The 14,665-nt window shown below is 43.1% G+C and overlaps 1 protein-coding gene across 1 annotated transcript in view; it reads left to right on the plus strand.

Moving 5' to 3' along the window:
• The window catches only part of FAM234B (family with sequence similarity 234 member B), a 39,789-nt gene that overhangs the window by 9,019 nt on the left and 16,105 nt on the right, over window positions 1-14,665 (plus strand). Inside the window, exons 2-7 of the mRNA XM_032159666.2 lie at window positions 2,246-2,641; window positions 5,164-5,262; window positions 8,273-8,461; window positions 9,566-9,696; window positions 13,362-13,509; window positions 13,878-14,019. Coding sequence (XP_032015557.1) covers window positions 2,246-2,641; window positions 5,164-5,262; window positions 8,273-8,461; window positions 9,566-9,696; window positions 13,362-13,509; window positions 13,878-14,019 — 1,105 coding nt within the window. The remainder of the gene's footprint in view (window positions 1-2,245; window positions 2,642-5,163; window positions 5,263-8,272; window positions 8,462-9,565; window positions 9,697-13,361; window positions 13,510-13,877; window positions 14,020-14,665) is intronic.

Raw genomic sequence — 14,665 nt, forward strand, 5'->3', positions numbered from 1 at the left:
GATTTTTTTAATGTACCAGATACTAAACTTTAAACATCAAAGGTTTTACTTGCAACATCTGGTATTGGGGGAACCAGCCCCCAATATTTCAATGTAGGTTCTTTCTATTTTCCTTAAGTGTCGGCCGGTCTGAGAAATAAAGAGAAAGAGTACAAAGAGAGGAATTTTATAGCTGGGCCTCCAGGGGTAACATCACATATCAGTAGGTCCATAATGTCCCCTGAGCCACAAAACCAGCAAGTTTTTATTTGGGATTTTAAAAGGGGAGGGGGTGTAGGAACAGGGAGTAGGTCACAAAGATCACATGCTTCAAAGGGCAATAAAGATCACAAGGCAAAGGCAAAATTAGAATTACTGATGAGGGTCTATGTCCCGCTGTGCATGTGTTGTCTTGATAAACATCTTAACAGAAAACAGGGTTGGAGAGCAGAGAACCAGTCTGACCAAAATTTACCAGGCTGGAATTTCCCAATCCTAGTAAGCCTGAGGGTGCTGCAGGAGACCAGGGCGTATTTCAGTCCTTATCTCAACTAAAGATAGACACTCCCAGAGTGGCCATTTGTAGACCTCCCCCCCAGGAATGCATTCCTTCCCCAGGGTATTCCTTGCTGGGAAAATAATTCAGCGATATCTTCCCTACTTGCACATCTGTTCATAGGCTCTCTGCAAGAAGGAAAATATGGCTCTCTTCTGCCCGACCCTGCAGGCGGTCAGACCTTATGGTTATCTTCCCTTGTTCCCTGAAAATCGCTGTTACTCTGTTCTTTTTCAAGGTGCACTGATTTCATATTGTTCAAACACACACATTTTACAATCAGTTTGTACAATAGTGGTCCTGAGGTGACGTACATTCTTAGCTTATGAAGATAATGGGATTAAGAGATTAAAGTAAAGACAGGCATAAGAAATTATAAGAGTATTAATAGGGAAGTGATAAATGTCCATGAAATCTTCACAACTGTGGTCAGAGATTGCAATAAAGACAGGCGTAAGAAATTAAAAAGTATTAATTTTGGGAACTGATAAGTGTCCATGAAATCTTCACAATTTATGTTCTTCTGCCGCGGTTCCAGCCGGTCCCTCCATTTGGGGTCCCTGCCTTCCTGCAACAATCTGGTCTCTATATAGTGTTTTATTCTTTCATTTTATTAATTGAACAAACTGAGATATAATGTACGAAATGACATCACCAAGGCCATAGTGACCCAGAGGTAGACACTAGCATTAATAATTATTCTTTTCCCCTTTTTAATTAGCTGGGTTATGTGGTCTTTTTTATATTTCTTCTGAACAAAAGATTTAACGATAGAGTTTACATTAGTGATAGATTACCACATAAAGTCTCCCCAAAAGAAACATTTTCTTGGTTGTTACTTGGTGGTAATATGAAATAAAGGCATAAAATCATTCAGTCATTGGCAGTGAGGCCAAGGGGTGGGTGGCTTGGGAGGAGGTGTACCTAGGCCCTTCTGTAATTTCTCTCTCAGCTATCCCAAATCAACACTGCAGGCTAAGTAAAAACAAAGTGCTTGCCATGCAAAGCAGCTTCAAGACAAGTCCCCTACCTCTGTATACTGGCTAGATCACCACCCCTCCCAGAATACTTGCTCAGAAGAGCAGTTTTTGGGGTAAACACCGTTTACTAAAAGATAGACTGAAAGGGCATTCAAATCACAGGATGGTTCTTAGAAGAGAGATTTCAATACATCTTCAGATGAACGTTCAGTGTTCAACTTTCTAAGTTGTTTCCATAGAAACAGTTGGGAAGCCACAGATATTGGGCTGTGAGAAGCAGCGTATGGACAAGAATTGTTCTAAAAGTTTACCAGGAAAGATTAGGACGTCACAGATCTAACAAAATCTGAGGCAATATACACATTAGGCACATGGAGAGTTGATGTGGAGCCATGATCTTTTTCTTGAGTGAGATTCAAACACATTAAGAGAGCTTTCTTTTTAAACTAGAGACATTTTTAATTTGCTAACTTCTGCCTCCTTTTCCATTGTCTTAAACTCATGCAGGCAGTGATCCTGGAGCACAGTGCTTTTGTTTTTCATTCCATTCCTAACCCCTGCTTCACTGGCTTTTATTTTACAGATAGCCACCAAAGTTTAAACTTGATGTAAACCTGGGTGTTTTTGTTTTAGTTTTCCGTGTTCTCTTGGGTATTTACAGTTGCCATATATTTGGTGAGGGTGTCTCCTTCCCAATTCCCCTTGACTCTCTGTTTTTCTGTTTTTTCAGGGAAGAAGAGCCCAGACCTAGGGGAGTATGATCCACTCACCCAGGCTGACAGTGATGAGAGCGAGGACGATCTGGTGCTTAACCTGCAGAAGAATGGAGGGGTCAAAAATGGGAAGAGTCCTTTGGGAGAAGCGCCAGAACCCGACTCAGATGCTGAGGTTGCAGAGGCTGCAAAGCCACATCTTTCAGAAGTCACCACGGAGGGCTACCCCTCGGAACCCCTTGGGGGCCTGGAACAGAAGGGGACCTCCTCCCTGGTGTCATATGTGCGCACGTCTGTCTTCCTGCTGACTTTGGGGATCTCGATGATCCTGGTGCTCCTGTGTGCTTTCCTGATCCCCTGTCCTCCCAGAGATCTGCACAGCACCTGGAGCCGCCACTTGGGCTCCCAGGGAGGTGAGCTGCAGAATCTTCAGCCCTAATCCTGTGAAACCTCATGCTATGTCTGGTTACATTTAAATTTTCCTCCAAATGTTAAAACTTAATATGTGTCATGCAGCGTTCCCCACCTTGCCGTCCCCGCTGTGTGGAGGTGGCAAGGAGATTAAGATTTGAAAGAAAACAAACACCTCCAAAAACCTGGGAATCACTGCTCTGTTGTGTCTGTTGGCATTGGTCTTTATTAGATCCACAGAGGACAGGGCTGGTTTGCTGGGTTCCTGCTGTGGAGCCAGCACTGTATCAGGGGAATGCAAAGCTGTAGGAAGGGCTATTTACAGAGAAAAGCAAGGTTGAAGGCCTGGCTGCACCAGGGATAGGGCTGTTGTAGAACCCTTCAACATTCTTTGATGATAGAGGTCTGATCTAATTTAAATTATAAAATAATTTCATTTCCTATAAAAGATAGTTGCTATCTTTTCTTTCTTGCTCCTCATGGTTACGGTGGTGCTGTCCGAGTAATTCCAGCTATTCTGTCTCCTTTTGGAGCAGGCTTCTTTAAAACCTCTTGCTCTGGATTAGGACTTATGTCTCACCTGTGTTGAGTAGTCCTGTCTCTTGTGAGCTGGATTAAGCTATCCTCAGACCCCTGGCGTCCTCTTGATCTAGAAATGTTTATCTCTGCCACTTCTCTGATCCCAGTTGAATTAGCTTCTGATGAGTTCTGTGTTCTCATCTTTAGTTTCTCTGAAGGCAAGTTTCATTTACATATATTTATATGCAGTTTAAAGGTAACAAATTGTTGGTGTGTTTACCACCCAGCTTTAGAAATAGAACATCATTGAGACCTTCACAATCTCTTGTGTGTCCCTCCTGACCACATCCTCCTCTGCCCACCAAAGGCCTCTGCTATCCTGAATTTTGTGTTGATTATTCCTTTTTCTGTAAAGTTTTGCCATGTCAATATGTACCCCTAAACTATATATTCATTACTTTTGCTGGTTTTAAAATTTTACATGAATTTAATCATGCAGTCTTGTGTGAACTGCCTTTTTTTTTTTTTTTTTTTTTTTGCGACAGAGTCTTGCTCTGTCATCCAGGCTGGAGTGCAGTGGTGTGAACTTGGCTCACTGCAGGCTCCGCCTCCCAGGTTCAAGTGATTTTTGTGCCTTAGCCTCCCATGTAGCTGGGATTGCAGGAGCTCGCCACCATGCCTGTTAATTTTTGTATTTTCAGTAGAGACAGGATTTTGCCCTTTTGGCCATGCTGATCTTGAACTCCTGACCTCAGGTGATCCACCCACCTCGGCCTCCCAAAGTGCTGGGATTATAGGTGTGAGCCACTGCACCCAGCCTGTGACCTACTTTTTTGTGCCACTTAATTTTTTGAAAACAATTTATTGAGATTCATCTATATTGATGCATTCTACCTGGAGTTTATTCATTTTCACTACTGTCTGATTTTCCATGGTATGAATATCCCATGATTTATCCATTTTACTGTTGATGAACCTTTAAGTAGTGCTTCCAGTCTTTTTTTTGTTTTAATAAATAAATGGTGCTGCTAAGAACATTTTTGTATATGTTTCCTATTGCAGTGTATAAGAATTTCTCTAAGGCATAAACCTAGGAGTAAAATTGCTGGATCATACCATAGGGTGTGTGCATGTTCATTATTAGTAGTTTATGTTAAATTATTTTCCAACATGGTTGTACCAATTTACATTTCCACTAGCAATGTGTGAATTCTCTCCAAATTTGGTGGGCATCCTTTGAGTCCACACTGTTGGGTGGTGGGGGGATGGAAGTCCAGACTCCTCACTAGGCCTCTGCTGACACCACCTCCGTGGAGAGGAGGGAGAGGGCTACCTTATTGATGCTAGTTGGGGTGGAACTCCTTTGGTCCTGCCATCCTCCTTTGGCGAGGATGACAGTCCTGGCCCCCATCTGGCTTTCTCTGACATGACCCTGATGGTGGTGGTGGTGGTGGGGTGCCTTGTTACATCTAGGAGAGGGTGGGAGCCAGGCTCCACATTCAGCCTTTGCTATATGGGTGGGTGGAGCTGGGCCCATAATTTTATCTGGGGTGTTTGGTTGGAGTAGAGCAGTTATTATCTAAAACTTTCCTGTCTTGCTGTACTGCACCTTTCCTGGGCTTTTGGCTAGGGAAGCCAGCCTTTTCTGGGGCTTTTTTGTCTGTACCTGTGGTGTTTCTGGGTTGCTGGCTTTTCCAGCACCCTATCTGGGTATTATGAGGCCAAAAGAAAACCCAGGGGACTCATCAACTTGTCATTCCTTGGGTCTTGCAGTCCCTAGCTGGTCTGCTTCCTTCTCTCTGCCTTTTAGAGTTGTCTTATGTTTGTTTTATATATAGTGTCCAGGGCTTTTCCATGCACTTAGCAGGGGGCGTAGGGAGAGGTGTGTCTACTATACCTAGTCAAGGAACTGGAGTCTGCTTGGTGTTTATAGAGCTACTGGCAACAGAGAACTGGTTTGTGGTAACTTGCTCAGGACCTTTTTGGTTTTTTATGTGTATAACAGGTGGGGACCTGTCTCCATTGGAATTGGCTGATGTGAATGGAGATGGCCTGCGTGATGTGCTTCTCTCCTTTGTGATGTCAAGGAACGGGAGTGCAGTAGGTAAGAGACATGTTTTTTCAAGGCTGCTACAGGGGCACTGTCAGCTAGGAGACAACATCAGAGCTGTGTCCCAAGAAGGATCTGCAGTGAACAGAAAGTTATCATGGTTCTGGCATACATGAAAACCCTCATCAGAAAGCTTCCACATATAAATAAAGCTCAGTCTAAGAAATCGGAGGGAGTTATAGCTGGAAGGAATTTTTAGTGGTGACCAGGCCAGTGAAGAAACTGTGATGCAGAGAGGAGGTGACTTGTCCACACACTTTGCAACGAACAGTGTTAGTCCTCGGGTTTCATGGGTTTTCTCCTGGTTTTCCACTGCGTCTTAGATTATAGTGAACAATGACTTTATGCTACCCTCCTATCCCTGGCAGAAAACTTTTGTTCATAGACTTACACGTCTTTACACAAATACCTCTTGGCTGGGTATTTTCCTTTCCTCCTTCAGTTTACACTTGTAGACCTGCTGTCCATCCTGCTGTCTGCATGGGGAAGCTGAGCTGTGTGGATGGTATCAACAGGCTTCCTTGCCTGCTGGTCTCCTTTCAATGGGGAGCACAGCTCAGGAATGGTAGGGGAGGAAGAGTGTGAGGGGAGGTATTCACTCCCCTGGCTCTCTCCCCTCTGGGGTCACCGCAGGATGGCTGCTACAGCCTTGACCCTGGGTCACAGCTCGTTTCAAGGTGGCCCTCCTATAGGACTTTCTTTTCTGGATTCCAGTAATTGCATCCTCTCCTTGTGTCTTCGTTGGGGAGCCTAACAGTTCTGAGGGTCTGCACTATGACTTGTGGTGTTTCTACATGCTGGCCACATCTTTGTGAATAGTCTCCTTATGAAACCGTCCACAACTTACCCTAATTTAGGGTGCTGTTTCTGGGATCCCAGCTTTTACACATGTCAGCTGTAGAAAAAGAAAAAATGCTTTCTGATTTCAACTTAAGTACACAAGGCTTTTGGTTGGTCCTGCAGCCTCCACTACAGTGGAGTCGAACTGCAGCCTGTGAGCTGATGCAGGGACCTAGTTTGATGCTGAGGGTGCCCTAATGACTGCTTTTAAGTCATCTAGGCCTTGGAATACATGTCTAGGTGTGTTTTAGAGAATTGTAAACCACATCTCTTACATTAGTAGGAGTGGCTTTCTGAGGCCCATGTGAGATGTGGAAGCAATCTGGGTGGAGATCTGCTGTAGAGAGCATCTCCAGCCTAGGAGTAGATTTCCGTGCAATTAAAACTTGATTACACTTTTCCTGCCCGTGACTTCTGAAGTAAAAATCTTCCCCATCTACTTAGATTTAGAGATGTTTTTAGTCATTTGGTATCTTACGTGGTTTGCTTCATATCAAGACTCATAATGGCAAGGCCGTGGGTTTGGACACAATATGGACCAGGATGATTTGGCCACAGACTGTACAAATAAGGATATAGCGAACATATGATGCTTTCTATGTGTTAATGCACCATCGTCAGCATGTAACATATGAAGGAATTTATCCTTCCACACAGTCCTGTGAAGTAGACTCATTATTATCCCCCTTTTGCACAGGAGGAAGGTGAGACATCATTAGGTTAAAGAACTTGCCCAAAGTCCTGCCACTGGTAAATGATAGAGCTGGGGATTCAGATCCAAGGAGTCTGGCTCTGGAGTTCATGTCCTTGACCCTCATGCCAAGCTGCTGTGCCCATAACCCACAAAGCTGTGTGCTACTGGACACAGAGGGATTGAGTTTTTTGTCTGTTCACTTGTTCCTTCATTCAGCAACTGTGTGTTGATACTGACAGTGTGGCAGCCACTGTGCACCTTCTCTAGAGTTCTGCTGGTTACACACAGACTGTCGAACAAGAGGAGCCTGGCCTTGGCCTCGAGGAGTCATGGTCTAGCAGGAAGGGGTAATCCATCACCACCTGGGAAAAGATGAGTCAGAGCATTGTAGGATGGAATAGGGTCCTCCAGTAGGAAGAACTGCACAGGATAGGGATCCTAGCACCTTTGAGAAGCCTGGAAGTTACCATATACCACCTCTGTTTGTCATCTATGTCTTCTGGAAACAAGGTCTGAAACAGCCAGCCATTGTTTGTCACTTGTTTTTAGTTTGTATATTTAATTAATCGTACTGAGGAATAGGTAGAAGGAAGCTCTAAAAGTTTTGTCTCCTTATCTGTATTAGTTGTTGCTGAAAGTGGGAACTGTATGAAATGAGTCATTTGTCCCTATCCTAAGAGTGAATGTGAAACTGACAAGGGAGAAAGTTCTGAGTCTGATGTAGTAATTAAGTGACATAAAGGCTTATTTACTAAGGACATGGCTACTGTAATCCCTTACCAGGTGTCCTTGGACCTAGGTATTAGGTCTTCCCAAATATTTTTTCCTGACTGGGACCAGATCAATTGATTCCATAGAACTCTAGACTAGCAAGACCCACTCATCATTGCTATATGTAATCTTCAAGTTTATTTTTTCAAAAAAGAAAATATTTTTCTGCTCTCAGGAAGCATTTGTTAGTGATGATTAGAATTCAGGTATTTTGCTCCCTGCTCTGCACACGTTCTAGATCGGTCTCATGTTTCTGAGCATATCTTTTCCTCCTGGTTTTTTGTTCTTAACTACTTTTTCGTATTCTTGATTTTGCTCCTGTCTCTTATTAGGCAAACAGTTGGTTGCTATAGGTGCAGAGATTAGTGAGACAGTCTTTCTCCTTAAGGATATCACCATTTAGTTGGGGCCGAGGTGGCAGACATGTAAAGAGAAGTGTTGGGAAAGGTGCAGAAGTGGAGATGCATTCGACAGTGTAGAGGAGGCCACAGCTCTTGTCTTACATGAGAAGCGTGTTGAGCAAAGATGACAGGCACTCTGTGTTTACACCTTGCTGCCAGAAGTGTGCAAGGGAGCTGAATACACAATTGTGGCTGCTGCCTTACCACCATCCATTTGCAGTTTTCTGGCCTCTTGTTCATCTCTGCCTCTTATCTCCTCTGCCTGCTTTCCTTTTTTGTCTCTCTTGTGTGCTTCTAGGTGTCTCAAGGCCAGCTGCTAATCTTGTATGCCTTTCGGGGATGAATGGCAGCACACTGTGGTCTAGTCTTCTCCCTGAGGAGGTTCGAGATATCATATGTTTGGAGCTGATGCCAGGAAGCCTGGCTGAAACCACCTGCCTTGTGACAGGGACACACAAGATGCTCAGCGCATTCAATGCAACGTCAGGTAAATACCATTTAACCACAAAAGAACTTCGCTCCTATGAGCCATATTTTTGGATTAGAATAATCTGTTGGGTAGGGGACCTTTTGACTCTCACATGGTGGAATGTCTGATTTACTGCTCTGGAATATGGTTATTAAGAGAAATGAGAGAAAAGGTTTGGGCAGATTGAGTAAACAGATCCATGGTTCAACCTGTTTGGTGACAGGATGGGGCTGGAACTGAATTACCCAAACAGAAACTACCCTGAGGCCTTTGGTGTGTAAATAGTCTCCCGACTCTGTTCTTTGTACAAAAGATGACTGAACTTTGATTTTTCATATTTGATATACATGGGGTCCATGTGTAAACTCGGCATTAACTACTTAAAAAAATACGTCAGTGAAGAAATTAAGGTTTGCTGAGGCTTGTTGACTGGCCTTTTAGCTTCTTATTGCATTCAGACATACATGACAAAGGGAATGAAAAAGAATCACATGTCCTGAAGGCTCTTACAGAATCCTAAGTATACGGCCCATAGGCTTAGTACTGCTGGGCCGTGTGCTCACGTGGAGTGGAATAAATAACATCCTTCCCAGGTTTAGAGGTTGGAGTTTGGTCGCGGGGTGCTTCTGAGTGAAAAAAAAACTGGGATTTGAGTTAACTGTAGAACTGAAGCCATCTTGAAAACTTCCTATGATGCTGTGGTGCTTACTTATGTGACCTTGTGGGGGAAGGAAGCAGAGTGGTCTGGTCGGCTGCCCCGGATGGTTCCTTAATAGTTGTTATAATCTCTAACAGATCAGTTCCCTCACCCCAGGCGAGTGAGCCCTTCTTTGTTGGAAAGCATCTCCATTTTATCTAAAGTTTGTTAGCGTCTCCATTTCATCTAAAAAAATCCAGGTGAGAAATTATTGCATGGTTTGTTAGCCAGATACTTGAGGATTCAGATTACACTCCCTGCTCCCTCCTCCTCAGTAAGACAAAAACGAAAGGCAATTAGTAGGTAGGAGTTGCTGTCTGTTGTTCAGCCCATTGAGTCTTTCTTTTCTGGCCTGGGAACATTGCATCTGCCTTTTCCAAAGGCAAGAAGCTGTCATAGTGACCAGCCTATGTGTCCTTCCTTAGGGAAAGCCATCTGGACTTTAAACCCAAACTACTTGTCCAACGGTACCTTGGCTGCCCCAGTTGTGGTGCTGCCAGACTTGGATGAAGACGGTGTTCGAGACCTTGTGGTTCTGGCCATCGGGGAATTGCAGGTATGATCTCTAATAAATGGTTTTTGTTTCTTATAGGGAATGCTTCTATTTTAGTTGTCTCAGCTCCTAGTGTTGCATTATAAATGCTGCTTGAAATGTTCTTTTTACAAGGGTTTAGGTTTAAGTAAATTCTCCTTGTGAGGTTAAGTGAATACATGACCATTATGAACCCATTTTCTCTGGCAGCCTTATGGCTCCATGGACTGGGGTGTAGTGGAGCTTTAGAGTTAGATAGGTCTGTATGTGAATTCCACCTCTACCACTTTATATCTTTGTGGCCTTGGGCAAGCCGTGGATCCTGTCCAAGCTCTGGTTTCTTCATATGTAAAAAAGGCATGTTATATCTACTTACATCATTGTTATGACAATTATAGCTAACATATTTAAAGTGCCTAGAGTAGTGCCTAATTTTTACTGTGTATATGTATTTTAAGTTTTACTATATTATATATATGTACATTTTATGTCAATTATAAAACAATAGAACAGGCTGATACAAAGTTCGTGAAAGATACATAGGAAAAAATCTAAGTCAAGCAATAATAACAACAATGACCAAAGAAAGGAGTGTTGTAATCTAGGCTGTGACAAGGCAGACTTTGATTCAGGACAGTGGCCCTTGAATTATGGTCCTAAATTATGATTGGCAGGAACTTCGGTGTACTGGTTACTCTGCACACAGATAAAATAAGAGTAGTCTTTCCCCCAAATCACAGGAAGGAATAAATTAATGAACAGGATGATCTCAATTTTAAGTTTTTATTCTGGAAGTGTTTTTCAGAGCGTTTGTCAAAGTTTCTCTAAGACTTTTTCTCAGACTTCCTAGTGTGTCTGCCAAGGAAATGCTTGTGCACAGAAGAGTCAAACAATCAGCAAAGAATGTTTGTGGAAAAATGTGGGTATGGCTAATTTTGCCTCATTTGATAACCTATTTTAATTTTAATAGACCTAGTGTTTGCTGTTGTGATCTTTGTATTGCACATATGGAGTAGAGTTGTAAATTCTGGGGGTGAAATTATGTAGAATGGAATGAAATCTGTTAAGATTTTGTGGCTTTCTGCCAAGAGTCCCCCAAACTTAAGAGTGCCCCATTAGTCATGAGTTTTGAGGAGCACTGCTCTAGCACACTAAACTCTCCCTTACATTTGCAAGATAAAGGCAAGATCCAGAATGAGCTAAATTTCTGAAGCCTACTTAGTTTGAAGGGTTTTAAGCTTTAAGGGTACTTTATGTTCGTTTTCTTCAGCTAGCCAGTTGGTCTAAAAGTGGACCCGAACCAAGAATACAGGAATTATTCCTGTAATCTTTTTTATCCTAGCCATTGTGAATAAAGTGATGGGGGACTAGGGAAAATTTGAATTATTACTTCCATCAGGGAGCAATTCTTTGAAAGGGAACATATGGGGAGGCACGGCAAGCCATTGAACAAGTTTTTATGTCATGATTGAATTTAGAAATCTTGGTCTAACCATCGCGTCTGGCCACTTATTAGCTGGTGGTGGTTGGCGAGATAGTGGCTCAGGCCCTTGGGGACCCTCCATAGTAAGGAGGTCTCCACTGGAGGAAGCGGCTTCTTGCCCACTCTTACTCTGTGCCCTTTGTGTTAGTCTCTACTCAGTGTATTGCCCATCTTGCCCTACAGAATTTACTTGTTTTCACAATAGGGTACAGCTAGGGCATAGTCTCAGTTCTGCTTGAAAAGTGGTAGACAGTTCTAGGAAAACCTTGTAGAGGCACTAGGTATATAGCGCAGCAGCTTCATCCTTGTACTGACCTCTTTTGACCTCTCTGCCAGCAACAAGGGACCCCAGGAACCTGTATAAGCTCCTGAGATGGAAGACTCTCTCTTCACAAGGAAGGAAACCTAAGTCTGTGACTTATAGTGATTGCATTTGTTGATCTGGGTTTAGAGTGAAGTGGGCTTGGAGAACTGGACCTGGTTTTTGATTACAGGAACCGATAAGGTCTAGAACGTTAGTGGGAAGGGACCTTGAAGACCATTTGGTTAACTTTCTCACACGTGCTATGATCTCTGGTTCAGCATTACAGACATGTTGGCACCCCTACTCTCTTGGTGCACTCAGGCTGATGGGAATAACATTAATTTGTGAGGTGGTCCATTTCATTTTTGGGCCAGCTCCAGAAAATTCTGTCCTAAGCAGAAAGAAATCTGCTTTCTCATAGCTTCCACTCATTGTTCCAGCTTCATTCCCATAGAGCTACTGTGAATGAGTCTAATCCCCTTTCTATAGGAAAGCCCTTTAACCATTAGCCTAGTCCCTCTAAGCTTGCTACTCAGGACCAAATATCCCCATTTTTCATACTGTTCCTCATGCAACCAGGAAGTCCAAACTCCTCTTTTTCTTGATTTCTTTCCCTTTGCATTCTAGTTTGTCCAAATCTCTTTTAAAATGTGGTACATATATCTAAAAACAGCATTTTATTTGTAGTATAATTAATATAGCAACCTAAGGGAATTGTTACTTATTTTGATGTAGACTCTGTATGTCTGTTTTTGCAGCCAAAGATCATAATATTTTTTCTAAGATTTGCTTTCTGTTTGTAATCAGCTAAAGTACCTATATCTTTTAATGATTAATTATTAATAGACCAGTTTATTTTTTTCTGGCAGATTTTGACTCATCTTCCAGCCTAAGGTTTTTTTGAATTTTGAGTTTGTCATATGCCATATTAGCTATCCCTCTCAGCTTTGTGATAAACTTGAATTCTATTCTTTCAAGTCTTTGACAAGAATGTTTAATAGGAATGGGGCAATAGCAGAGTGCTATGACATTCCTCTAAAAACCTCCCTCTAGGCTAGTATTGATCCCGTAAGTACCTTTTCCTGGTACGTGGCAAACCACATTTCTTTATCTTGTCCATAGAGTTCATGATGATAAACTTTGTCAAAAGCTTTACTGAAGTCAAGATACCAGTAAAATCCTCATATTTCTTAACTGGTGACTCTATCCCCAAAAGAAATCCTCTAGAGCTGAAGTTGGCAACTGTGGCTTGTCGGTTAAATTTGGCCCACGACTTGTTTTTATAAATAGAGCTTTATTGGAACATACTCACACCCATTCATTTATGTGTTGTTTATGACTGCTTTCACACAAGAATAGCAGAGTAGAATAGTTGCTACAGAGATCATCTAGCTGGCAAAGCCTAAAATATATACTATTTGGCCCTTCACAGAAAAAGTTTGCTGTTCTCTCTTTGAGAATAAAGTTGATGGTGTCCAGGCCAGACATCTAGTGTTCCGATGGGAGAGCACTGCCTGGATTAACTCTAGCTAGAACCAGATATTACTGGGGATTTCTGGTATTGAGGTAAAGACCCAGGGGCCAGCCATCCTATGTTTAGCTGTAGGCTAGAATTCTGTGCCTCAGGAGACTACTCAGCAAGCAACAATTCTGCTTCAGAGAAACTGTCTGAGGTGCTTTGAAGATGCCCTTTGCCTGGCTCTAGTGAGGCAATGGGACATTTGCTTTACTTGCTTACTTGCAGGGAAATAAAGCGAAGCAGGTTTGGCTTTGTGCTTTCCAACTTGGGGGAGTGTTTCTGAGCCCGTGGCTTATGAGGAGGCAGTGACTGTCTGGAGAAGCCATTTAATTAGGAAACGATAGGGCTTCTATTGACTCCACCCCCCTCTCTTACTTCCTCAGCCAGATCTATGCTTTCTGCTGGTGTCTGGCCGGACCGGAAATCCAGTGGGTCGACCTGTGAAGTACAACATCGTGGGAGTTGGGAATCTGATTGGTCCTCAGGTTTACATCACCACAAACGGGGCTGTCTACATCCTGTTTGGCTTTGGTAAGAAGCAAGGCTAGTTTTTGCCCCTGTTCCCCACTGGCGTATGTGATGCGGCCTTCCTTGTGAGACAGGGTGAAAGCTCAGGAACTCCTGACACCAACCTTCCCGTAGCCTTCTAATGCAGGGGCCTCTTACTGTCCCCCACTGATCACAGGCTATTTACTCTGCCTTCCCTTGCTGCCTCCTCTAAAGGGAAAACTCTTGTCCAGCACCCACTTAATCACCTCCCCACTTGTTCCATGTTGTCCAGTCTGGGCGGGCTCTGTTAGACCCATCTGGTCAGGCTCTGTGTCTCTTGCTCAGATCCTCACCATGGGACAGTTCTGTTAAATTCAACTTCTCAGTGTTGCTTCTTCCTGTGGTGCTAGGAAATATACAAGCTGTCGCCCTGCGGGACATTTTTGTTCAAGCCCAAAATCGAGACAGCTCACCACCTTCTCTGCAGATAGAAGAGCCAGAATGGGAAAAGCGAAGATCCATCAACCTGTCTGAGCTCATTGATGTTTACAGGTAGGGCAGATGTCTGTCCTTGGTCACAGTGAGATCTCTTGTGAACTCACGTGCCTTTGAGTCTCTAAGTTTGGTTGGGCTGGTGAATATGTGGGTAGAGGTTTAGGGGAAACAGTGCTTATCTTAATTTACCGTCTTCTGATCTGGTTAACATGAGTTAGAAATTTTCTTCTCTTGGTAACGTAATGCGTTGATATCTGTGTTGGTGACCACATGTGATCACTCCTCAGGTAGGATGCAAGGAAGGATACTTAGGGCTCTGAGTCAGAGTAGGGAGGGAGATAGACTTATCTAACTGTTTGTGAAACTGTGCTGAAGGATCTGACCTACTCTTTTCTGTATTTTTCTCTTAGTTGAAGCATTTTGACAGAAGCAAGGATAGCGTCCATGAAATCTTATTTTTTATTTTTATTTATTTCCTAACTAGAAGCATGTAGTTTGTCACATGCAGGGGATTTTACCCATTTAACCCTAAGCCTGGCTAATAATTGTTTCATTCTTTCCTACCAGAAGTTCCAAATCATTTTCTAGCATTTTCTTGGGCAGTATCATGGTGTTTTGGTGAATTTGACAGGTATGAAATAGAATGGTCCCAGTGGCACCGAGCAAGAACTAATTCAGTGAAATGTATGCCATGGGCTGCTGC

This window comes from Hylobates moloch, unplaced genomic scaffold, assembly GCF_009828535.3.
Source record: "Hylobates moloch isolate HMO894 unplaced genomic scaffold, HMol_V3 SCAFFOLD_8, whole genome shotgun sequence".
Classification (NCBI taxonomy): domain Eukaryota; kingdom Metazoa; phylum Chordata; class Mammalia; order Primates; family Hylobatidae; genus Hylobates; species Hylobates moloch.